This window comes from Poecile atricapillus, chromosome 17 (assembly GCF_030490865.1).
Source record: "Poecile atricapillus isolate bPoeAtr1 chromosome 17, bPoeAtr1.hap1, whole genome shotgun sequence".
NCBI classification, from domain to species: Eukaryota; Metazoa; Chordata; class Aves; order Passeriformes; family Paridae; genus Poecile; species Poecile atricapillus.
In genome coordinates this window covers 8880624-8907052 of record NC_081265.1, presented here as the reverse complement: position 1 = coordinate 8907052, position 26429 = coordinate 8880624, and the positions used below count along the sequence as shown (strand labels likewise).

At 37.6% G+C, this 26429-nt stretch overlaps 1 protein-coding gene across 6 annotated transcripts in view; it reads left to right on the top strand.

Moving 5' to 3' along the window:
- B3GNTL1 (UDP-GlcNAc:betaGal beta-1,3-N-acetylglucosaminyltransferase like 1) overlaps positions 1-26429 on the top strand; it is a 108230-nt gene that overhangs the window by 21170 nt on the left and 60631 nt on the right. For all 6 annotated transcript variants that reach the window (XR_009279032.1, XM_058852161.1, XM_058852159.1 and 3 more), the window contains exon 6: positions 8084-8179. Coding sequence is in view for 5 of the 6 variants with exons in the window: in XM_058852161.1 (XP_058708144.1) it covers positions 8084-8179 (96 nt within the window). In the remaining variant the exon portion in view is untranslated. The remainder of the gene's footprint in view (positions 1-8083; positions 8180-26429) is intronic.

Sequence of the window (26429 nt, the reverse complement as noted above, 5' to 3'; positions counted from 1 at the left end):
CCTACCTCAGTGAGAATACAACAGCTGGAGTAAGAATGTGGGCAACAGAAATAAAAAACATTATTTCCTTTTGTATTCTCTGGCTCAATAGGAGGTGAATCAATAGCAGTGTCACAATGAACACCTCTCTATTTGTTGTGAAATTACAATCCTCTGTCTCAAACAGGTAGGATACCTGGGCTGTGAGAGAACATGAATATACCATTTGCATTTCTTCAGTGAGCAATTCTCACTATTTTGCATCTCTAAAGCAGATTTTTGGCATATTCTGTAGCTTGGCTTTAGATCAAGAGCAGCAATGCCTAAAGCCATTTTTATCTGTTGCATTATCTGCCTGTGTTAACCAACTGCCTGAATTCTGCATATCTTTGATGGTTAATGTGACTCTGAGATAGTTGATGGGATTGAGTGAACTTGAACAATGCCTGGCACTGGTGGCTCACAGATCTGTTCACCTGCCCTGGGAGAGCTGAAACAAATATTGCACAATAGCCCATGAACTGGGGAAATCAGCACCTGAATGAGAGCTGAGCTGTTCCTTTCTTTAAGGCACAGCTCTAGGCCAAAGGCATTGGCTGTTTCTGAACTTCACAAATTAACTACATTTAGAGGTTATGAGGATTTGTTTTTCTTTTTGGTCTGAAAACATACATTTTTTAATTCTGAAAGTCTTAATTTAATTTTTTTTTTCCATGTCACTGTACCCTGTGCTGTTCTGCTTGTCAGGACCTGTCACATCTTTCTGCCACGTGTTAAAAATTAGCAAGAGTGTTTTTTCCTCCCTCCCTTCGAGAGTGCTCTGCTTACAGAGAGCACTAATTTGAGTCATATTATTCTTTTCTTATGGCTAAAACGATCAGATCCACTTGATTCTGTAATTTTGCGGTGTGAAAAGACAATGAGTGTATGTGAGTTTTTATTAAACTGCCATGAAGCATAACTACATAATTCTCAATGTTACTTCTCTGTCCTCCATTTCAATTCCATTCTGTACCTCTATTTAATTGTCATCTTTCCTGTGTTCAGCGAGGTTGTTGGTGATCTTCTCTCATTCTACCTTGAATTCTGAAGTCCAGGTTTTACCATCTCCCCTTAAATGCTTTGTCCTCCTTTGTCCATATAGCTTAGCAGATTTTCCTTTCATAAGTGCTTTTATTTTGGACGTGAAGTCAATTAAAATCTTCTTTGTATAGAACTTAAAAAAATCTTTTTTTCCCCCTAGTTAATTTGCACAGCTCTCCTTGTGCCTCCCTTACTCAGCATGTTTGAGACAGATCAGCGTGTGCTGCCCAGGCCTGTCCCAGCAAGCACTGCCTGCAGAGGTTCATTATAATATAAGAATTAATTCATACAGCAGCTATTGAAGAGACATTAATTGAGTACTGTCATATCTTGAATGACAAATTAAATTTGTTTGCATAAACCTGTTAGCAGGAATTTGCTCCACTAAAGGAGCTGAATAGGTCTGAAGAGGCCCTGGTCTATCTTTGGTATAGACAGAAGGGAAAATGAGATTATTCCTGAGTTGATTACATGTAGTTGTTGATTGTCCAACATCAGCTGATTTTTTTTTTTTTATGTGGGATTAAAACATGTCTAGAGGAATATTTTCATGAACTAGTCTTAATTATCTTGGTCAGCAGAATTTTTTTTATATTCATTTCCCTTTTACTGTGCACTATTGTCAAACTAGCAAGTCTTCTACGTTCTTCTCCAGCTGTGGAAAATGTAACTCTGAATTAAGGCTATCCAATATAGAAACTTAAAAAAACATTTACAGATTTCACTTCAGGGAATTTATAACATTTCCATAATCTTCTCTTGGTATGGAGGGTAGAAACTAAATCAGCAACTGTGTGAAGGTTTTGTTCAGAAGTGGTGATATTAGGGTATGTTTAGAGTTAAAAATACGATTCCTTTTCTTTTTCTTGCACTGAAGAATATGAAAATTATTTTCATATTCATTAACATGAAAGTATTATTTCTTCATTTTCAATAATTGGGCCTTTGCATGTGTATCATCCAGATCTGCTGGAATTCAGCTGTGTCTTTGCATTTTATTAGGCAGCTGCCTTAAAGATTTTTTTGAATTTGGTATTTCTGAAAAAAACCGCAGAGCATTTTAAAAGTCACGATGTCAGTCTAGGTCTGTTCTACATTTAACCAAACAGCCCAAATGGGAAACAGCCCAACTGACACAACTTTGTAATTAAATTTGTGTTTAAAATAGCCTCCACATTCCAATAACCCCATCAAATGATTGTGATTACTGGAGTTTGATATTCATGCAAGTCTGACTGTAATGTATTTCATTCATGTCAACATATTTCATTTTTAAAACTATGTCTGAAGCATTAAATGTTTGAAAAATCAAGGTTCCCTCCTCCTGGTGTTCAGACATTTTGCTGAGGTGATAGTTACTGCAATCCAACCAGACTTTGTGCAGCTACAGACAAAAGAAATTGTTATCTCTTCAGTGATATTCACTTGAAATTTTCCCAAAAATGTCATGTTCAAACGTCATGAATTCACAAGTGTGACAACATCTTTTTAAATCTTCCTTGTGATGCTCAGCTGGGCTCATTCTTATTACACTGCCTTGACTCCTTGTTTTTCATATAAATTCATTAAAGAAAATTCAGACTTCCTTGGTTCATTACTCTCTCTTTATGGGCTGAAAATAAACATGTAACATCCTTTTGTGGACTTTGGGCTTGAACTAGTGTCAAGTAGAATGTTTAACAGGTGTTCTTAAATATGGATTGCTCTGAGATAGAAGCATCTGTGGAAATGGATATTCCATTCAATCTCTGACCTAAAGGCTTCTTTGGGGAGTCAGCACTATCAACATATTTTTTAAATTTTAAAACATGCTTTAAATACACCAGGGTGTGTTTTGTATATTTACACCTAATGCAAATTACCTCACAGGTGTCATGTTTTGAAGAACAGTTTCCTCCCTTGGAAATGATTGGGAGAGGAAACACATTTTACTACTTCTTCCTGCAGTATATAATTTCAGAAAGATGTTAGCCACATTAAATATTTCTTTATTTTTCCTTAGTTTATTTTTCTTTTTAATTGCATTGAATGGTGATCATGAAATCTTGCTTAAAGGAAATTACTGCATAAAATTACTACAATAAAAATAATTGATATAGGGTTTGGAAACAGCAGAGGTGACATCTACCTTTCCTTAGCACAAAAGATGTGGGCTTGATTAACTATAGCTGCTCTTAAACATCAGGATAAGGTAAATAACCCTTATTAGCTTTTTATTTTAGGATTTTTCCATCTGTGGCTCTCACCAAGAGGAATATTGGGGAAAAAGGTGTCATGCCCTAGAGATAATCCTCTCTATTTTACTTGTTATTTGGATAATCTTTCTTTTCACAGAACATTATCTAGGATCAGATGTTATGATTTTTCTAATTAAAGCATCACTAAGTACTTAATTACATTCCCTTCAAGGAGGTTTACATCATTCTGTCATATTTCTAAAATGAAATACAACACTGTACACTCTTCCTCAGAGTGTAGAATGAAGTTTTGTACTTTGTTTGTTTTGTACCTTTGAAAGTTGCATTTATTTTGTACAGAAAAGCCATGGATTTTTTCATGCTAAAATGCATATTTTTCCAATACCTGTTTCAATAATAAAGTTCCTTAAGAGGAGATACATTATATGAAGAATATAATCTTGTTTGTACATCCAGTGCTACTGCCCTGTGGAGAGTTTGTGCTTTTGCCTGTCTTTGTTCATTTCCTCTTTTTTTAAATGAGGATGGAAAATATTGGGATAAAATTGAAGACCAATTATTTTTTCATCCTCATTTCCTCTTTAGTACAACGGGTGTGTTCTAACCCATGGGCTGCCTCCTGAATAAGGAAGATTGTTTGTGGTAAAGGAAGTTGTAGTGATTAAAAAACTCAAAAACACCACATCTGCAGAAAATGCATTGGTTTTAATTATTGCCAAGTCATTTCAACTTTGTTTCCTCTCACCCGCTTCCTTTTCCATTTAAATGTGCAAGGGAAAGCATAAACCCCTAAAATGATGAAAATAAGAAACATCTCTTACGTTATTTAGCTACAATTCATGAACTCCACTCCTAATTGTGTGAAGTGGCAGAGTTATTAGAGAAGAGAGATTTGGATGCCTAAATGCAGACCTATAATGTTATTTTGACCTGAGACTGTCTAGTCAGGACTGGCAGACACTGGAGGCTTTTGATGAAGCCAGGCAGGACTATAGGGCCACAAACTGGTTCTGTATTTGGCCACTTCTTCCCACACAGCTCATATTAAGCCATTTTTATTTTTAAAATTTACTTGTGTTGCCTTTCAGTGTAGGTGTTTGTTGGTACTTAACATAGACCCCTTATTTTGTGCTCTTACTGTTCTTCCTATTACTGTTTCTTGCTGCAATAAAGGATAAATTCTTTTGTTTTTTTTCCAGAGACACCAATGCTGGTTGCAATTAAATAAAAAGCTAAATGAGCTCTGAATTACCTTTAATACATTAAAAAAAGTAATTGTCTGTCTAGAAAGCAAATTACCTCATTGCTGTTGTAGCAGAAAGGATTGTCATGATTTTCTCTCCTGATAAGAGTTTTACTTTTCTCTGGACTGGCATAGTCCTTTGCTATGAGCCAGAAATTTCTTTTATGTGTTGTTCATTTTACTGCTTCCTACACAAGGAATATTAATCCTGAATTTCAGCAGGTTTCCAGTTGGAATAAGAGGCTTATTGCATATATTGTATATATTGCATAGTTTAATCCAGATACAGGTATATGCCACTCTACAGCATTTGTAATAAAAACAAACTTGTGTAATAAGATCAAAAAGTTGAAACTTGGATGAACTCTATTTTTGCATATAAACAGATACTCAAAATACTGAAAAGAATATTTCGAATACAGAGTTTCTAGTACTTTCTGGAAGGTCTGAATGGGTGTAATATAGGCCAGAAAGTTTTTTATTGAAGTATTTTAAATGTTATGAGAGAAGCAACAATGAAGAACTTTTCACTTCAATTTGAAAGCTCTAAGGAAATATTCAGTGAAGTGAATATAAAACCTCTGTGAGCCATGGAGGAAATGGAACCAGTGTGCAGTTGCTTGTGCTGCCACACCTTACACAGGGGAGCTGGAGGAAGCTGTTTGTACTCTAAATAATCTGATTTTCATTGTGTGAAAGAAGCTGGTTACATGAGCTGGGCTTTCCAGATGCTGAATCAAAGGCTCAGCTTGGTGGTGTTTATCTTGCAGCCACAAGTCAGAAATCCCATTCACGTGTCAGAGTCCCATTGGGAGGGGAATGGTGCAGCTAAAGTGCAGAAAGGTGTGGGATTTGTTTGACTGAGGATCTAGAAATAAACTTGATTGCATCGTGGCAATTTTCACATTTGTCTGTAAAACAAATTTCTTAAATGATGATAAAAGTGGCCTTGAGTGGTGCTGGTTCTGAAAATGAAAATAAAGCAGCTCTTAGGGCAGGGAGGAAAGCAAACAGCACTTCCTACAGCATGTTAACTTTGTTCCTGTTGTGTTGCAAAATTACATTTCCAAAGACTGTGCTCCAAATTATTAAATTCAATGTAACCCATTGCTTTTTCTCACTGAAGTACCAGTAATTCCTAAATAATGACTTTATTTGATGAGGATTTTTTCATAATTTTTTTTCAATTCCAAAATGCTCAAAGACTGGTGTTATGAGCCAAAATTCAGAGAAATAAATTGGAGCATGCAATGGAATTATCTGTGGGGCTAGATGGAAAAAGGAGGGAATTTTGGCTAAGACTTGAAGTCAAACTCAAGAAATTGCAAACAGTGATGCATAATCCAGAAAAGACATGTCAGGATCCAATTTAATAGCACTTCTTCTGTCTGCCTTCACCTCTCCTTGTGTGTGTACAGATAATTGATGAAACCTGTTCAGTTTTCTCTTCAAGTGTGAGGAGTTGGGATTTGAACCAGTTGTTCTTTGGACTTCAGGGAATTACAGTCCTTGAGCTGAGCACCTGGATTCAACATTTACTTTAGTTTGTTTAAATTACCAACAGCATTTATGAAATTATCAGTCTGCTCAGAAATTAATAGAAAAATATGAAACAGTCCTCTGCTTGTAATTTTAATTTCAAGCTGCCAGGAAAGAGATGACTGCACTTCCTACTTTGCTCTAAATGAAAACCAGGTTTTCAGAAAAAAAGTTTGACTCTCCTTTTTAATCTCTTTCCTTCTGAAAGTTGTATATATTCTGTATCTATACAGCTTCAATGTGACTCTTTAAATAAAGAAACTAAGTTTCCATCTTGTGCTGTTATAGAATAGCTTGACATAGAAAATAAAGGTAATTTTTCCCTTTTAGCTTTTATGCAGAGATTTGTAAAGTATCTTTGTAAGTTAAAAAAACCTAGGATATGCAAGAGAAGGCTAATGAAGGCTTGATTAATGAATACTGGAAAGAGTTCTATTTTTAAATAAAAATCATCCTTGCAGCACAGTATAGACATACATCTGACATGACTTTTGCATGTTTTTATCTCTGTGATGTGCTGTAAAAACATCTCTATGAGCTCTTCTAATTGATACTCAGTTTAAAAGAATTTTAGGTTAACCTTCTGAGAATATCTTAGTGTGACTTAGCTGTAATATGAGGGTTAAGTTGGGGTGAGGATTGAAGTTCTCCACAGTAATTTGTTGTTGTCATTGAGGAAACATTTCCTAGTTCAGAGACATTCTGGTTTATTCTTATGGGATAAGCAAATAACATTTTCTTTTTCTCCATGCTTGTTATTTTGATTGTATTCAATCATACTCTAAATTATGATGTTTCATTGCCAGCAGTCCCCAGCAAGATCTTCTCATGTTGTTTTTACATCGAAAGTATTCACAACTGCACATGCAGAGCTCTGGCCTGACTGCTCACATCTCTCTGCAGTTTAAAGCTCTGCAAACATACCTGGAAGATTTATGAATGCTTAGGGTGGAAAATAAACCAAGGGAGTTTCCCACCTGTTCTTGAACAGAATTGTCTGAAATTAGTGTTCAGAAACACTAAAACCCTGTGGTGTTAGTTCTCAGTGGACAAGCACATCCTCAGTGGGAAGCACCATCAAAACCAGGAGGAGAAATGGAGAGTTACAGTATGATGGCAGTGCAGTAGTTGGTATAAAACAGGATCAACTTACTTTGCATAAATAATTGAGTCCTTGGTACCCTGAAGGTTTTGTGTAGACTGCAGACTTTGGGAGGAGCAAACAGCAGAGTTCTGTCCAGTCACACTCCTGGGGTTCTCCTCAGCTTTTTCCTTGTCTGATCAGAGATTTGTAAACAGTTTAGTGTTCCTATGAAATTGCATTAATGTGTGTCTCTGCAGATACAGGTAATATCTAATCCTGAATATCTAATCCTGTTGATATTCTCTGATACATATTGGAAGCTTTCTCAACCCCTACTGGAATAATAATATTAAAATTCATATTGAACCCGTACAGCTACAGAACAGTATTAGATAAGGAGATATTACTCAAATGGGTGTACAGTGCTTCAGTGACCAAATTAAAATTATATATCTTTATTGTTCTTCCATGAACAAAACAAATCAGAATATGCAGGGGATTTTGCTTATATTAATTAAAAGTAATGGGGGTATTACAGGTTATGGGACTGTTGGCAGGATTGTCTGGTGTTACTCAAGTTCCAATTTTCATTTGCTCGAGTAACTTTTGGTTGAAATTTTGCATTCTAAATGTCTGCCTATGGAAAATTTCCTTTGAAAATTTCATCCAAATATTTCAAATATTCCCAAGAATGAGGTTATTGGAAAGATACTACTCAGTGTTTGCTAGAGACCTTTAAAGTCTGTACCTATTTAACATTTGAAGAGAGCAACTGTACCATATTACCTTATGAACAGTAAGGTACTAGCTCCCTTATGAAGGGGGCTAGTGAGGACTGTATAGATAATCTTAATTCTTGGAGTTGCCATGTTTTGAGTGTTTATTTTGTGATACTGTTTTGCTGCCACATGGGTGTCCAGCAGTTTAACCTAGGGGATTTCTGTCATTTTGCTTTAGATTATTGGTTGCCAAGTCAGAAGAGAGCCGCTGGACTCTACTGAACGATACACTCGCTGGATCAATAACCTAAGCCAGGAGCAACTTCTTACTCAGGTATCTTTGTTTGAGCTGTGTCTGAAATTACAGCAGGGAAATAGAATAAGAGGTTTATTTAGATGGATTTTTTTCAGTCATAAGCAATACTTGATAGTTTATTAAGGTTATCAGGTTCTCATATTTAAACATAGTTTGTTCAAGAGAAGCCAAGGTGATGGTGCACGTGATCATTACAGAACAATGACCTCACATTGAGTGAGAATGAAGTTTTCAGGTTTGGAGTGATCCCTGCATGTCTCAGTGCTGCCTGTGTTAACTACATATACATTTCATGTTCTAAAATTATGCTTTTCTTTTCAAAAAGTGGATTTGAATACAAAAGGAAAAAAAAATCTTCCTTGAGAATGATTCTTCTCCCACCCAAGGTACTGACCATTCCTGTATCTAAGTTTGGCTTAGGATCATTTTAAAGCAGCAGTTCTTCAGGCACTAAACATCAGGCTCATTATACATTGTTTGTAAGTGAGATGCATCTTGTGCAACTGAAGATGACAGTTTTGGCATAAAGAATGCTTGTTTCATTAGGCAGGAGGCCAATGCTGAACTAAAATAGAGACTAAAAGAGACTTTGGCAAAAACAAATTAAGCTGTGGAAGAAATCAATCCAGCTTGTGGAGGAATGTTGTACAGAATATAAGAAATCTAATGGATGGTTTGCAGAAAACATCCCAGCAGGCTTTAGGATCCAAGTATTTGGGCTTGGGTTTTGGGATGCTGTGTTAGAGAGACATTTGGTTTTGATTTCCCTGGATTTAAGTGGTTGAAAAGATTAACATATCCTTATTTGTTAGACTTCGTTATAAATTGTGTTGTGTACCCCTAACTCCAAAAAAACACTAACAGGCCCTGCAATGGTCATTGTAACATGAGGAGTGATCTAGACCTTGTTTTAAAATCACCAGTGGTATTACAGCTCCCTGTAATTCACCAAGGGAAATTACAGGAAAAGTTCCCCAAGGAATATCTGGAATTGTGAGTGTGGCGTTAGAATAAATACAGATTTGAACCCATGTATTTATTTGACAACAGCATCTGGATCACTGTGCTGGTGGAAAGAAATAAAAGCTTGAGGATGTAAAAGCTTGTCCTACACAATCTGAAGTTTTTAATTTAAATGGCCACTGGTTCTTTGATGAATTAAGTGGAAAATAAAACCAAATACCTCAATTTTGAGATTATGCAAAAAAAACCTCCTCATTTAAGGTGGGAATCAGTGTGCTCTGGAAGAGATTGTTTAATATTGTGTTTCCAACAGTAGGATGCAAATATGATGACCTGGGAATCTTACTTGCTACAAATACCTCTTACAGCCTTAATAAATGCATTATTTTTACATATAATATAGAGTCACACAATTTACAGGTAGATTAGCAATTTTGGATCATCCATTGGGTTTGGAACTAGCAGAACTTTTGCTCCTTACCCATGAGATTAACAGGGTGAGCTTTACAGAGTCACGCTATTTCTGTGTTCCTCATATTTTAACATGCTACCTGTTCTCCACTAAGTTTAATGCAGAAACAGAAGTTCCTCAAAGACAATAGATTTCTGAGAATCCTGTGAGTGTCTGAAGTTTTGGAGAAATCATGCTGTACCAGCTACAATTTATATATTGTTAAGCACCACAGAATCCCTTTGGAGGGAGCTTTTAGGTGCCCCAGTGATCAGACAATCTTCAGCTGTGACACAAACCTGGGGCAGCTTGGCTTTTCCAGCTTCAGAGCTAAAAGTGCTGCTTGGTTTGTGTGAGCACGTGGCACTTCTGCTTTTTTATTCTTCTGATTAGAAATTCAGGTAGAGGGATAAATATTTTGCTTTTTCTTACTTAAAACAGTATGGGGCAGAGGAAGAATTGGGAGTAAAAACCTTCTCAGCTGTACTCTAATACTCAGTTATCAATTATCACTCCTTTACCCTGATATATCATATGCTCTATTTTGTGTGTATTTTTTTTTAAACTCTCTTCAGTACACAAATCCCTAAAAACTATAATGATGGACCTGTGCTAATGGATTTGTAGAATCTCCGAGAGGAGCAGTCCTTCAGAGAATTCAGGAAAATTTGCTTTAATTTACAGCATGTTGTCTGCAGCAGTTTCCTGTAGTGAAAACACGTTTAGCTTTTTTTAGCTGTTTCTGCACTCGGTGCTCAGCTCTTTCCAGCCACTTCTGCTGCATTTCCACACCATGCACATACAGATTATTTCTGCTGGAAATTGGGAAACCAGACAATCAATTCAGAAAGGATAAAGTACCATTTGTCAAGATCATGTCATCTGTTATCATAATGTTTATGTTATTGATCAAATAATATCCTGTGGCTCTGGACTGCTGTCCTGGGCAGTGCCCAAAGCCAGGTTTGGGAGCTGTGTTTGGAGGCAGATGTTCAGGGAGGTGCCTCCAGACACCTCTGTGCTGGATTCTGGGTTTAAACTGCTTGAATCAATACCAGATTTTTGGATCAAATGTCCACCCCTAGTCCTCATGCTGAGAAGATCTTTCAGTACAAAATGCTGCCAGCATTTTAACTTTTCCCTTAGCCCTGGCCTCTTGATGCTTACTCATCCATTAAATGTTTCTCTAAACAATTATACTGTAACATTCCAAGGATATTTTATGGTATGCGTGAAATTTCAGATATATACCCCAGAGAGTGTGGTGGGAGTGAGAGAGTACACAGAAAGCATGATCATGAAAAAAACTACTTTTTAAAAGATCGATATTTGCTTCTTCAATGTTATCTTCTGTGTAAATGACAGGTGATCAAACTACACTTTTATGGGTATACTGATATAAACCTTAAATACATGTGTTCTGGAAAACTTGCTCTTTCTGGCCAAGAGTAAAAAAACAAATAAAAAAGGATAATTGTTCAGTAAGTGCAGATCACAGTGACAGGTACAGGAAGAAAACAAGCAAACAAATTAATAGAACTGGCTGTTTTGATGTTGAAGTAAGTGGAAAAAGATGTAGATTAAAACTAATCCGACAGGATATCCGAGTCCAAATTGTGCTTGTAAATGTGACAGAGGTTTGATCATGCAGCCCTTCTTTTCACTGGAAATGTTTACTGGACTGTGTAAGTTAAAAGTTCTGAATGGATTTTAAGGTTGGATTAATTGCACAAATATTTATGCAAGTCATTTTTAAGGACTGTTGCTGACTGTAAGCAAAAGAGCTGAGTTCACGTCCTCATCTGTTAAATCACTGCTTTAGTCTCTCAGCCTGTGAAGTATTCTGTTCTGCCTGAAGTATTTTGTTCTGACCTACCAAAAAGCCAAAGCCAAGATGTTTCCACCCCTTCACGTGGTTGTTCACTTAGGAAGCAGGCAGCAAACTTCGAGTGACTGGTGAGGAGACTGCTGCCAAAAGGAAGGGCCTGTGGATGATAAGGCTGGATTGTCCTGATGTAGATAAAGAACTGAAAAAGCCACAGTGATTCTGGACAGCTGTGTCTGTATGACTTCCTGATACATGCTGGACTTTGCAGGTTATCTTGGAGCTCTTGGTGTTGGATAAATCTGGAAATTGTCTCTGGTGATTTGTAGTTCTTAGCAATAATCTCTGCCAACCACCTGACAGAAGAGCAATAATTAACATTTCATAGCACACACTTCTCTGTGCTCTAAAAGATGCTTGTTACATTTCACTGATGGCTTTGAAAGCTGTGCTTTTCTACTTACTAAGCCTTCCTGTATTAGAGTTTAATTAATATTTAATAAAGATTCATGCTACAAATCAGCATTTACTGCAGATTCTCAATTTGGAAATAGTTCCAGCATTGTGGTGGAGTCAGAGCGTGTCACTTATTTTAAAAGCAAGAGGGGACCTGACAGCATGGCTGGACCTTTTCCATAAATGCAGTGCACTCAATATTCCATTATCATCATGTGGCTCAACAGGGAACTTCTTAGTGGTCAAAAGCTGGTAGAAGTAGTTTGCCAGTAGGATGAATTTTCCAGGTGGGCCACAGATTGAATATCTCTGGCTTGCAGCAGCTGTTTTGTCTACCTGTAGACAGAAAATTCCACTTTATTAGTTCTTGGGTTGGCGGTCCACGTGTCACAACTGAAATAATAATCAAGGCAGCAGTCTGACAGTGGGTGTATGCAATGCCTGTTGTCTGGTTATGTTAGTAAAGCAAAACCTGGCCAGAGGGAAAGGCTTTCTTACTTAAGAATGAATAAAACATGAAAAGGCTGATTGAAATCCCCTCCACCCTCCCCCCAGCTTCTTCCCTCCTCATCTTTGCTGCTATTAATGGCTCACTTGTGTTTGTTGTCTTTCAATAAAAAGATACTCAACACTTCCTTGGGATTTTTTTGATCACTGCTTCCTCTTCCTTGACCCATATTATCTAAAAATGTGGCATTAATAGTGAAGTCCTGATGTTTTTCTGCTGAGTGAAACAGCCAAAGTTACTGGTTCTTACAGCAGAGTCTGACAGTTTGTATGGGATTGAGTTTGTACGTTATTAAACAAAAACAACTGGCTGCTTCCTTTTGTGGTAGGTTGATCCTTGTTCTCTGGAGGAGAATGAACCAAAGTTTCACAAGCTCGACAGTGTTTATATTTACATGTGAAAATACATGTCAAAGGGTTCATGGAATTCTAGAAAGTTTAATGAGAAGTGGCTTAGCCACATCTGTGAACTCAAAGCACAATTAGAACTTCCCAGTGAGGCTTTATGAAAAGGCAGCTCAGGGTCACATATTTTGAACTTAGAAACAGGTTTGCTGGAATTCAGAAATGTATACAGCTTGTGCTTTGTGTGTGTGCAGTTTTGCATGAGTTTAAAGGTGTCCCATAGGGGAAGGAGTGTTAAATAACTTGTATTTTTCCTCTTCGTATCTCACTTGATAATTTGCATTATTAAACAAGGCTGGAATGTGGCTCATAATACATGGTAATGCTAAAATGGAGAAGAAATATTACAATAAGTTTGACTTTGTTCCAAAACGTTCTTGATGAATGCAGAATTACAGCATGACGGAATCTTGTATGCCAGAAAAAGCCTGATATGACTTTGATGGACACAGAAATCAAACTGGTTGAAAACAGCTATTTCTGTGTGAGCTATAATTTGTTCCAGCTGATGATATTTTCTTGTATTTTTAGTAATTAATGATACCAATAAGGAATGCAACAAATTTGCATCCTAAATGCCGTTTTTATAGATATTTGATGTAGGAGATGGACAGGTAATGCCTAGTGTAAAGGAATACTGTCCGGGGTTGAATTTTCAGAAATGCATAATTGGCTTTCCAAGTTATTATTTCCATTTATGTCTCCTCAATACTCTTGAAAATTACTTTGAAAAATAGGGCAAGATGTTAAAATAAATTGAAGACCAGTTTGTTAATTTAGAGCTGAAGGATATGAATGGAACTAACTAATAACTTCCAGTTTCTGAGTGCTCCACTTAACTCTTGTTTGATCTTCCATATTTATCCTGTTGATGAGCTTGTGGTGACTTCCAAATAAACAACCCTAAAGCTTCACTTTGAGCTTTAATGTCATTGCCTTCTATAGTTTAAGGAACTATATACTTTTGCCTCTTTTTAAGGGACAAAATCCAGTCTTTCTTTGAAGGTAATAGATAAGATTGAAGTAGCCCTAACTTTTTTCTCCCTTTCAAAACAAAAAGCCCACTCTAAACAGACATTTCCAAATCAGTGATGTTTATTTTTCAGTTGGTTGTCCATATATGAGAGCACAGAGCTGATACACCCTTTGCTTCTGTAATTTGCTTACTTTGAATTTGAAAATCAAAATGCTGATTCCAAAAAAAGAAGGGAAGTATTTTTACCACGGCTTCTACTGTAATAAAAATTGTGGATTTCAAATATATTTTATCTGCAATGCAGCTCCCTCTTGTAGTCTTATACGTAGGAAAAAGCATTTTTTTGTCTCTTGCAACTGCTCACTGAACAGTTTTTCACTGTTTTAAAAATTATGTATGAGCATGAGTTAAACACATTCTATTTGATCTGTCACACTCAGGATTTTGTTCCTTAATACTTTTTTATACTGACTTCACCCTGCCATGTTTGACATTTGTCTCCACGGTAGTTGTTGCTTTTCTGATTTTTTAACTACTTAAGGAAGCTGAGTTTGAAAATATTTACATCCACCATATCCTCTCACAAGTATTAACAATATATGTCATACTGTTATGTTTGAATTTATATTTTTCCTTTCTGTGTTGTAAAAAAGCCTGATTCATTGTCCAGTCTGACAGCTTTGGAGTATAAGAATCCAGATTTAATGAGTAATTCAGTTTTTATGTATTTTTTGTCCTTGGTACAAGTGTGACAAACTGGGGCATGGGATTTTTATTCTGTTTTTACAGTCTGGGCCAAATGGACTGTGATGAAATTGTGCACATAAATTACAGTGAGCTTTTCAGTGCATTAGCTTGGATCAATGTAGCTGTGAACAGCGTGTCCTTTTTCATAAAGAATGGATATTTGTCTGTGCACTTATGGCAATTTCATCATCCTAAAGCTGAGAAGCACATCCAGTTCCACTGGTGCCTGAAAGAACCTCAAAATGAAACAACACCCTTTGGAGACAGTGTTAATATAGGAGGTAGAATAAAGGCTGGTCTTTATTGGAGGCCTCCAAGGGGCAGATCTGGAAAATGCCCACCTCTGCACAGGGTGAACACAGTTTGATAAGTTTAGCAAAATAGCATAAAATTAGCAGAAATCCCCAATTGGAGACATAAGTGGTGAGGTAATTCCTCCTCAGTTCAACCCTCTTCTGAATCCTCTTCCTTTTAGATAGGAACTAAACTCTGTTTATGAAAATGTGTCTCCAGGAGCTGGTTCAAACTTGGCTCTCAGAGAGCCAAGATAGGAAAGGGACCTTGGATCCCCAGCTTGGAGCCTCTGGAATGTATTTTGTCTTTCTGCCTATCAGGGTAGGGAAAAGTTTTGGGACTAGCTACAAAAATACAATAATAGGCTACAGAGCTACCAAGAATATAGAGAATATATAAAAGCAAATGCTGCTGGTAAGCAGAGTAGGAGGAATTAGGAGTTGCTACAAACTGCTTCTTTGATTTCCACAGAGCTACTGAAACAGAAAAAGCAGATGTTAATAGACTTCTTTTTATTAGACTAATTTGGTACTGTTCATTTCTGGTGTTGAGTTTACTGGAGTGGATCTGAATCGTGCCTGTCAACATAAAAGAAAGGTATTCAGAAAGTTTGTAGAGTAAAAGGAATTATTATTTTCAGGTGTATAATTCCAGAGAATGCCAAGAGGTCTATATTTCTTTTGGATAACTCTTTGCATACCTATACTGTAATAATGTCAGAATGAGATAAATATAATCATGAAAGTATGAATCTCAGTCTTATGAAGTAGAAAAGACAAATTGCAGAAGCTCTTGCTGTCTAGTGAATGGTTCAAACTCTACTTAAAAGAAAGTTTTAATCTTTATAACTTTGGACAATTTATCTGGCCACAAAAGACACAATAAGTATGCTGTCTATAATGCAGCTTGTTAAGCTTGTTTTTTCTTCTTCTTTTTCCCCTTTTTTTTTTTTTTTTTTTTTTGTTGGTTTTTGGGCATTTTTCAGTTTTTTACATCAGACTCCACCTATTATACAAATGCTTCTGCCTCTGGTTTTTGATTATCTAGTGTACACATTTTTAAGCCCCTTTGCCATGTTCTGTTTTAAAAGCTATTAAAATAGTGTCCAAGTTTGTGCTTAATATCACTTAATAGTTTCACTGACAATTGAAATTTGTTTTGAGCATTCATTCCAGACTTTTATTTTTCTGAAAACCATTGTCACTGTGTAATTTTGGGGACTCTGGGACTGTGTGGGAAGGTCTTACACTCTACACTCTTATACCCTGTATTTTCTTTAGTGTGTTCTTTTTGTTATGTTTTATTTTGGCCGTGTTCTTCCACTGCAGCATTTGGAATTGGTTGTTCTGGCTGTAACAGCACTCAACAGCTTTCACTTTCTCACTTCATTCTTGGTTTCATCTCTTCCCCTATTTAATTTTGTCTTTCCCTGATGCTTCACAGAAGAGCCATAAGTTCACCACATCCTTAATTGCCCATTCATTTTGCAAGGAGCAGATTGCTTAGTAGTTTTTAATGAAGAAATTGAAATGTAACCAGCCATAAGAAAGTAGCAGAGAAATAGTCATCCTAATATTCAGGAGAAAACAGATCTGTGTTCATGAAATACTCTCTCACAATTGAGCCTCAGAGGAAGGAGGTAAATTGGTCACCAAGTTGGCAATTGCATTTAAAAGGTTTTTAATGTTTCTGAGAGAAACCAGACTGCCCAAGTGCTCACACACTTTTACACACTTCACCTGGAGCACTGCCAGGCCAGCAAGGTGATACTGAACCTGAGCTAGCAAGAAGCCAATGAACTGTCACAGCACTTACAGCTGGGAAATTGCAGGGAAATCTCAGCTCTGTTATCCCAGAAGCCAGAAGGAGAGATAAAGAAGTCATTGCTGTGGTCCTGGATATAGTGTAGACACTGAAAGAGGCATGTTTAATTTTATGTTGCTGGTGTTCTGTTCCTTCTGTGCATTTCCTGAGTATTTCAGCTGAAGGAGAAAAGATTTTTTTTCCCCCCTAGTGTTGTCCTGTATGCAGCCAAGAGTCAACCTCTGCTTTGTGCAGGAGTCAGTTGAGAAAGCCTTATCACGTTATGTTCCGGCTCTGGAAAAGTGTCTGAGAATTAGACTGGCAAGGACTGATTGCCCTTGTGATTTATTCTTTAATTACTTCTCCTTCATTCTTCTGCTTTTCCTGTTCATGAGGAGTCCCATTGCTACTGAGGGCTGCAGACAGGCTGATGAGCATCTCCCTTTTTCCTTTCCCCTGTCCCTTTTCAGCCAGGCATAGTGACCATCTAAAATTGTAGCCTTGTCCTCGGAGTTTTAGCCATACCTTTCATATTGGCACTCTTCTACTATAAATAAATAAATCAATCAACCTGTGATTGTGAAATGAAAATAAATTAAAAACTACATTCAAATGGCAGTATTAGAACCCCTGATGGCTCACTTGAAAGAGCAGGAAAGCCGAAGTTTCAAGTGGCAATGCTGCTAAGCTGTCCTCAAATGTGTTTCTCCTCTGAACTGAAACTCAGGTCGTGCTGAATGTGTCCATTGGTGCATCTGCATCCTCACTTTTTTTGGGCTGAGATGTTTGAGTTGAGGTTTGTTGTACTTGGCATGACTTAAGCAGTCAGAGGGATCACAGCTACCTCTCATGGAGATTGCTTCCTCCACCAGTGGGCTGTTGCTCCATTTCTCTGCAATATTTGAAAATTCTGTATTATCTCTACCAGCATTTATTTGGCCAGCTGCCTTTCAAAAGGAATAACCAGCACTATCAGCTTTTCCTACCTACCCTGAACTCTGTGTTAGTGGTATCTTTCAGAAGAATGCAGGTCTTAACCTAGCAGCCGAATTTCAGCGTCAGATTTCGTGTTCAAAAAGAAAAATACAAACCCAACAGCCTTTGGAGTCAGTAGGAGAGATTTTTTTTGTGTGTCATAAAATTATTCATAGCTGTGCAGAGCAGATGTTGACAATTAGGAGAGAACAGAGGCTGGTCTGTGGTCTCTGTTTCACGTGGGTAGATGAAGGCTCGAGGCAGCGGCTGTTTCCTGTCAGCGCAAGAGCAGGTCCTGGGGGCTGCAGCCCAGTCAAAGTGTACAAAGTCACTTTTGTGTGGCCTCAGTTCTGTCCCTGGGCTCAAAGAATAATGGTGCTGGAAGACTCAGTGTTCTGGTCTGAGAGATCTGTGTCCATTGATACAAAATTACGAGTTGAAAACTTTTTATGGATTTTGTGTTTCTTCTCTAGATGTTTGCCTCCTCCTTTTAGAAAGCACAGAACAGCTGACCCTTTCATTTACTGCAGTAATTGCCACTGTGTCATGTCACATTTTAATTCTTTTAGCTTGAACCATATTTAAAGCACAGTCCCTCCCAAATCAGAATGTATTTTTACACAGTAACTTAAATGGGAGCAATTTCCTGCAAATTAGGAATGATGAAGTGTTATCCTTTTGCCTTCAGAGCCATTTTCTGTAAAATTCTGATGGTTGCAGGTGACCTGGGGCACCTCTGCTATTGACAGCACTGCTTGGCATACTCATGTAAATAGGAATTTCCCAGTAGTTAAAGGAGTTTTTACTGTAGCTCATTTTGTCACTTAAATGAATGGGCTTGTTGAAATGCTGATGGTGTTGATGCCATATTCAATGAATTCCTGTTTTCCTCTTTGCTGGTAGAGCTGTATAAATAATTGTATATTAATGATGGAAAATTAGAAATATTTTTATCTGTAAAGTACTTCTGATCTTCAAGTTTAGCAGGTGCAGGCAGTGATGAGAAATCATCCTTGGTCCTTCGGGAGGCCGTGGTCAGAGGAGAATGAACAAAACCAGCTTAGTGAAAGGAGAGGAAACTTTGTGGACCTGGTTGCTATTCAGGATCAGAGAGATGGTTTGTAGAATTTGAAACAAACAACAACAACAAAAACACTCTGGTGTTCTGCCATATATTAAATTCAGTCTTTCATGGCTTTTATAACCAAGCTGTAGCCATGGAATGTGAGCACGTTAATGTCAAGTTCCAGTGATTGGGTCTGTCATCCTGCTGCTCTGTACAATGGAGGATGCTATTGAACACAAATAGAGCATTGATAAAATGACAAAAGCAAAGCATAAAAATATTTCTTAAATGGCTGAAACAGTATCTGCAGTAAATACATGTTTTGTTATTCAGGAACAAGAAATTATTTTCTGTCTGACAGGATAGCATGCATTTCACTGCTGCCTGGGAACTGGGTCCCTGTGATAAGAATCTGTGACTCAAAGCTTGGGTTGCTTGGCTTTTTTTTTTTTTTTTTCATCAAGTAGGTAACGTGAATAATTTTAGAATAAAGAGGAAGGAAGAAATTACATGCCTCAGTAGCAAGCATGTGTTCTCTGATACTTTAGTTTCAAGTTCTGTATTGAGGAGAGGTGAAGTCCAAAATCACCCTTTTATAGCAGGATACCAGGTGCAAGCAACGAGACATAGAACTCAATTCAACTTTCTCTTCAGTGAAAATTATAGCAGAGCTTCAGCCTCGATGGCAAACTGCCACTGCTGTGGCAGGGCTTGTGCTAATTTGGTAGGAGTAATACATAATCAGTGCTCATAGATATAAATCTTTAGTTTGGAAGGTGCCAATGCATCCAGGACTGGAAGTCCTGGTGAAGGAGAACTCTTGGAGCAGCCCCAGGCAGGGCACTGACACCCTGAGCCCTCTAAAGGCAGGACAATTAAGGATTGCTAATTAACAGCCGCTGTAAAAACATAAACTACTTGTGTCAGACCCCGGTACTGCCACGTGCAAGTTACCTGAAAACTGTCCATTGTTTCATTCTGATCATCTGTCAATAGCCAAATATTTGCTGGCCAAGTCAGAATCTTTCCAAAATTACAAGTAGAATTCCAGACTGAAGAGTTGTTTTGCAGGAAGGCAGCTTGATGTTCCCCCTCCTGTGACACTGGACTTATTGTTGCTGTCTGTAGAACTTCAGATTAATAGCCTGAAGTGGAATCTTTTCTCAGTTCTGACCTCTTACCAGAGAGCTCCATAAAGACAACTAATAAAATTTACAAGGAAATAAACTTCTTTCTAAAACCAAGCTGTGAAGCTACTGCTTCACATATTCTGAAAGTTGTTTGAATTTACAGTTGGAATTTTATATATTTGGTTAATTTTTTTCGTGGCAACTTTGGTGATTGTAGAATGTAGAAATGTCACCACTGTCAGCAAACCATAAAAATTACTGTCTGTTTTTAATGATAATATAAATAAATAATAAGTTTTGGCTTTTTTAACTTGTGTCAAACCTTTTTTTAAAGCAAAAATATGTTATTTGGACTCAATATCTATGACTATCCATAGTGGCAACTGACAGAGGGAAATAACTTTTTTACCTTTTACAAAATCCAGAACCTCACTCAGTTTTCACCATTGCCTTCTAAAATGTGTTTTAATTCTGCCTGTCTGAATTTGAGATGCTTTGCCAAGGAATTGTCTTACCATGCCCAGTTGGGCAGACGTGTGTTTGTATTGGCATTAAGTGCTGTTAAATATTTGCTGCTGTTTCAGGGCTTCTCATTGGCAGGAATTTAGTAATAATGAGGACTCTGGATTTTATATGTGTCCCCATATAGGCTGTGTATGCAAATCTTGTGCCATTTATAGTGCTTTACACACCAGCTGGTTTAACTTTGGGCATCTTTTGACCACAACTTTGTATTTGTTGTTGTTAATGAATTTTTAAATACTGCATTTAGGAAAAGTGCTTCTTCTTAATGTTTTTGGGCAATGTTACAGGGCTGGCACAGCTTCATTTCAAATACACTCCTGGTAGATGTGCTTGTATTAGCATGAAAATATAATGAATTTTTTTTGTTTTGTTTTTGAAGAGAAAATAGGTAAATGTTGCTTTCATATCTTCTATCTGTAATTTATCTTGACAACCACTGCTGGTGCTCTGCTGTTATTCTTTCCTCCTTTACCAGGTTTCAAGCCTCCTTTAGAGGAGAATTCAATCTTTTAAGTAGATATATTTAAGGTTTTTATGGAAATTTGTATGTACACAGCTGCTAGAAAATAAGAGAGAATGTGCCTGTGAAAAATGACTGATTACCAAATAAGCCTCCCAAACTGAAGTCTGGAAAAAATAGGACTTTCCAGGCAGGCTAGAGGTTTATTGGAAAGGAAGCAAGCAGGCCAATTTGAGTCCTTTGCACAGCTGTTTTAACAGAGTTATTTCATCCATGTGATTCTATAGAATAATTCGATGCCAAAAGTAACACATAAATTGTTTTAAATTTGTTTTGAATCAGTGGCATATATAAAATTAGTTTCATGTGGTCAAAAACTTCTGCATTTTGGAGCAAAATAACCAAAAGCTTAGCTTATCTTGCACTTGTAAAGTGCTGCAGCTCAGTAACAACGATGTTTTCTGAATCATGCAGTAAACCTGAGACTTTCCTGGTCATAAGTAGGAGGAACAGACACACTTTGCCTTTTCTAACTGCCAGGTTGGAGTTTTAAATTTTTTTTTGCCAACAATGACCATAATAAAAATCTTGCTTTAAATTGAAGGCTGATGCTTTTAGATTCTTTCACAAATACCTGTTCTAAGTGAAAGTGACATTTCTTTGGTGTGGATAAGCAGATCCTGCTTTCATATTTCTGTGCCTGTAGGTGCCTAGTTCTTGATTCCCACCATCAGAAATGTGTAAGGAACATTTAATAACATTCAGGCTCCAGAGGAGGGGATGAGAGTCCTCCCATCCATGTGTTGGGAGATATCTAATGACAAAAAGAACACATTCTCTAGGTAGAAGTGCAGCAGATGCCAAACAGCTGTGAATCATCTGTGCTCTGTTAGGGAAGAAATGAAAACCTTTAAGCTTGAATTGAAGAAAGATTTGTTTGTTTGTTTGTCTTAGTACAAAAATGACTGATTTAACTCTTTCTCTCCACTGATAATTGCAGTTATCTACTTACCCTTAGATTAATGAAGAATTCTTCTGGCTGGCTGTCCCTTTTAAAGCCCTTCAAAATACATCTCATTAAAAGTCAGTAAAAACAAAGTGTCAGTTTAGAAGTCAGATCCTGTTTTGTCCTTGTCCATGTCTCTTGACATTAAGTGTCCGTAAGTAGCTGACCTTCACACCCAGCACCATAAACAGCTCCAGGAATACCTGCTTGTGCCTGTCCGGTGCAATGGGGATTTTGGTCCTCTGGCACCCAGGGGAGTCCTGCTGCTCTTCATTCCCATCATTTTTGTGTTTTGCTGGCCTCTCCTGCTGCCTCTGTACCATTCCCAATCTGTTTGGTCCATGTTTTTTCCTCCTTTGGCAGGTGATTTTTTTGTATCCCCTGCGTTCATCCACTCCTCTCCATCAGCCACACTCCCTGCCAGAATTCTCTGATCCATCAATAAAGGCATATTTTGGAATATGCCTTTAGTTATACAACAGAGTCCTTCTTTTTCCTTGGCCTTTGATTGTTTTCCATCAGAAGTGAATAGTTTTAAACCTAAATACTTCACCGAGCGTGAATGGCTTCCCCTCTCTCTTCCTGACAGCTTCTTTATGCTGTTGCAAGGTCCAGCAGTCTTTTTGGTGAACTCAGCATGTAATTTCTGAGCCCTGATGCACAAGTGCTCTCCACACACACACAGAGCATTCCTGGGTGCTTGCTGTGAACCTTCAGAGCATATCCTGATTTAATGGAATGGTTTGCTCTGCCCAGCAGAGAGTGAGGCTGCCAGAGGCCAGGAATGGGATAAGAAATGTGGTGCATGTGGGTTGTTTTCAGAGAATCCATGGAGAGAAAAGGATTGGGAAGCTTACTGGAATTATGAAAGTCAACCTGAGAGATGGGAGGGAAGAGTCTGAAACACGAGGAGTTCAAGAGAGGTGATTGATATGCCTGAGGCTGAGGGGAGAAGGCAAAATTAACAATACTGGTTTGTCTACCTTGGAAATGGAAATTGCCAAATCTTTTCCAGTCTCTTGTGAGAGTTTGCTTTTTGTGGACTATTCATGAACTTCATGAGCCATTAAAAGAGCAATATTAGCGCTCAGACATTGATTGTGATGCTGAAACACCATTGATGAAAAATGCAGGTTAAGGTTGGAACAAACTGTGTAACTGTTCCTGGATTATTCTGCTGCTCTTGCTTAACAAGTCTGACACTCAAACTGCTCTTGTGTCCCTTGGGAGCTGAGGCATGAAAACTCAATGAGTGTGTTTGGGCGGGAGCTCCTCACATGTGTGGATCAAAGGCACTGGCTCTGAAAGCCTCACTGACTTACTGGCACTGGGGCACTTTGGCTCCAAAGGCAGCTTGGAATTCTGTGAATGCAACGTTGTTATGAAATTATTATTGACACTAAACAAAGAAATATTTTTCTCAATTCTTTAAAAAATATGAATCAAAGTCTTCTGAGTTTCAGTAGTATTTTTCATGAATGCAAATGTATCAAAATAAGATTATTCGGTGCTTTGCCTAATTTTTCAGCTTCTCTTAAGGTCCAAATTAATCTTGTCTCTCTCCTTATTGCAGAATCAGTCTGACTGATGTCATGGACTGGAGTTTTTTGTATTTTAAGGCATTCATTTTAGTAGCTAGTATATTTACACAGGACACATAAGATTATTATTAGAAGCCAGTAGATTCAGAGTTTATTTGACTTTTTTTTTTTTGCTGGCAAGACACTTGTTGCAACATTAAGAAGTATTTTGTATGCTAGAGATTTGAGGAAGTGCTGTCTTACTGGATGCTGATTTATTCTTAATTTGAACAGATTTGGACTCGATGATCCTCGTACGTCTCTTCCAACTCAGGACATTCTCTGATTCATCTGAAGAGAGATGGACTTGGCTTTGTTTGCATTTCCTTGATCCACTGCAGGATTGGGTCTCAAGCAGTTCTTTTGTACATCAGAATCAAAGGAAATGCATAAAATGCAACTCAGATGCAACAATTGTAAAGATTGTTTGAGAGAATTCTAGAGAAGCCATGCTTTAAGGTAGTCATTACAATACAGCAGTTGCATTTTGAAATAATCAAGCATCATTTTTTGAGTTATTTAATGAGATGAAGTATTAAAACCCCACAAAAAAGCCATCAGTGTGGTGGAAGGAGATGGAGAAAAACAGGGTCCTTGAGGTTGTGCTGCAAAGAGCTGTGTGCTTCATAAGTAAGAGTCCAACAAATTCAGCATAGAAGAGGAAACATTATGAATTACTTTTTCTTACTAGAAAAGCAAAGTAGCCCCATCACCTACTGCTGTGGCAGAATGCCCCTCTGTTGTTCCTTTCCACCTGCTATGAAAACACACCAGCCTGGGCCTTGGAGAAAAAGTCCTGTTCCACTTTGCTCGCTTGGATACCACACTTGACAGAGGTTTTAGAAGGTTTTTCATCAAGGCACATAGTAAAGCCAATCCTTTTTGCTTACAGCTTAGAGTCCTAGTTTCACATAAGTCAGTGTCTGTTCTTTCACAGTCTCTGGGCACTCTGATCTTCCTTCCAGCCTTCTCACCACAGACCTCGTCCCATGCCGTGAAAGGTTACCATTGCACTTTGTCTAAGGAAGAAAAAAAGATAAAGAAAAATATTATTCTAATTTGTATAGAGCCAAGATACATTCTGCTGATTGTTTGGGGTCTTTAGAGAACCTTACACAGTTCAGGGTATTTCTGGGTCAGTGATTTTTCTATTTTGATGGTGGAAAGTGTATAGACATATGCTCCACTGCTTTTACATTGTGTTTGCTTCTGTTTCCTCATAGGCCTTTGAGAAAGAAGCTGAGGGATGTTTGGAGAGAAGGCTGGAACTTTTCTGTGGAGTTGACATAGTTAGGCACACTAATAAGGACTGATGATAGAAAACTCCCTGAAAAGGAAATGAAAATGATGTTTATAGAACCCCACGATGTGTATTTCCAGAAGAATTGAGTGAGAGGCAGAGTGCAAGAAGATGAGGTAACCACAGGCAGATGGGCTTCTCTTTTTGTCATTTCTGTCATGTCTGGTATCTTTGAGCAGTTGTAGCAAAATGAGATGAGATTTTTGTATTTCTCTGTCTTCATGGTGGGGAATTATGGATAAATTCTAGCTTGTTCTCTGTGTGTTGTCTGCTCTTCGAAGATTGGATTAGAATGTGCCATTTCTAGGTATTTTATTGAAGGAGATATTTTGGTGAGAGCCTTTGTCACAGTATCCTGAGAAGTCTGTAGTGATCCCCCTCTGTTCTTTTCCCCTGCAATGCCCTGCAAATTCTTTCCTCTGTTCTTAGCTTTTGGTTTTATTTTTCTTTAATTTTTGTATATGGCATGAAGAGAGGGGAGTAACCTGTGGTCAATTTGTCAACAGGTTTAATAGTTATATAAATATTCACCCTCTGTCTCTCTATCCCTGTTCTTTTGCTATCTCATGCAGATCCCTGCATGGCAGTGTCACAGAAGTGTTAGCAAACCTCAGTTACATTCCACTGAGGGGTTGATTTATGTTTCACATCGTGGCCAAAGTAAAGAATGAACTGAAACCACAATCCAGTGCCATCTACACTTTGGCTGTGGTTTTTGGATTGTAGATCTGCATTGTAAAACAAAACCCACCCCAACAAACCAACTCAAAAAGAAATCTTGCAATAAATTAAAACCCACACTCCTAATTCACTCACTATTGTGTGATTTTACAGGAGCTGGCTGGACACTTACAGTGTGAAAAGCCAAAAAAACTCTTCCTTGTGAGATCTTTCCAAGTGTTTCCCTCAGCTGCTGCTGTAACAATAAATAAACACAGGACAATGAAAAACAAGGATAAAATGATGGAGCCTAAATCCCTTAATTACAAGGCTTATATAAATAGGTAAGGCTATTCAGAAGAGAAGGATTGTGAAAAAAATTCTCTGTTTTTTAGTAAAGGTCCTTCATTATATGTATAGTACAACCAGTTTTGTAAATAATGAAATGTAATCTCTTCCTGAGAAATGTATGTGATAAATCTTCAGAAAATAGTAAGCCACTGTACATAAGACAAGTACAGTCTGTGCTTCCAGGGCATTTCCCAAGATAAATTTACCTCATGAATGAGGTCCTTAGTTGTTGAAAGGAATCTAAAATAGAAGACACATCAGGTCTTCCAAGTTGAAAACTCCATCAGGGAGTTCATTATTATTCACATAAGATCAGCTGCTCTACGGTTTAGTCCATGTGTCAGCATTTTTTGTGTAATGTTTGTCCTGAATTTGGTCAGCTATATAAACTGAAAACAAATCTATAGATGTGGTGAATTTGAACACCAGAAGGAAGTGGGGTTTTTTAGAGTTTCTTTCTCTGGTAAAGAAAGTGGTCAGCCTTATTGTTCTGCTTCCCCAAAAAAGAGAATAAACCCCAAGGTATGAAGGTGGTAACTGTTGGCCACCTTTTGGCCATAATAATAATTGTGAAACAGATGAAGAATTTGTTTCTGGCATCCAGCCAGGATTTAGGATTGCAGCATTTCCAAATTTCTGGTTCTCACAAAGCAGAGTAGTCCTGTCTCCTTGATTTCAGGGGAAATGAAGCTACGATGAGATCTACAGCAAAAGCAAAATTTGTATTAGAATGATAACCTCCACTTTGCTCACTTGCTATTTTTTATATGTGGAATTAAAAGTAAACT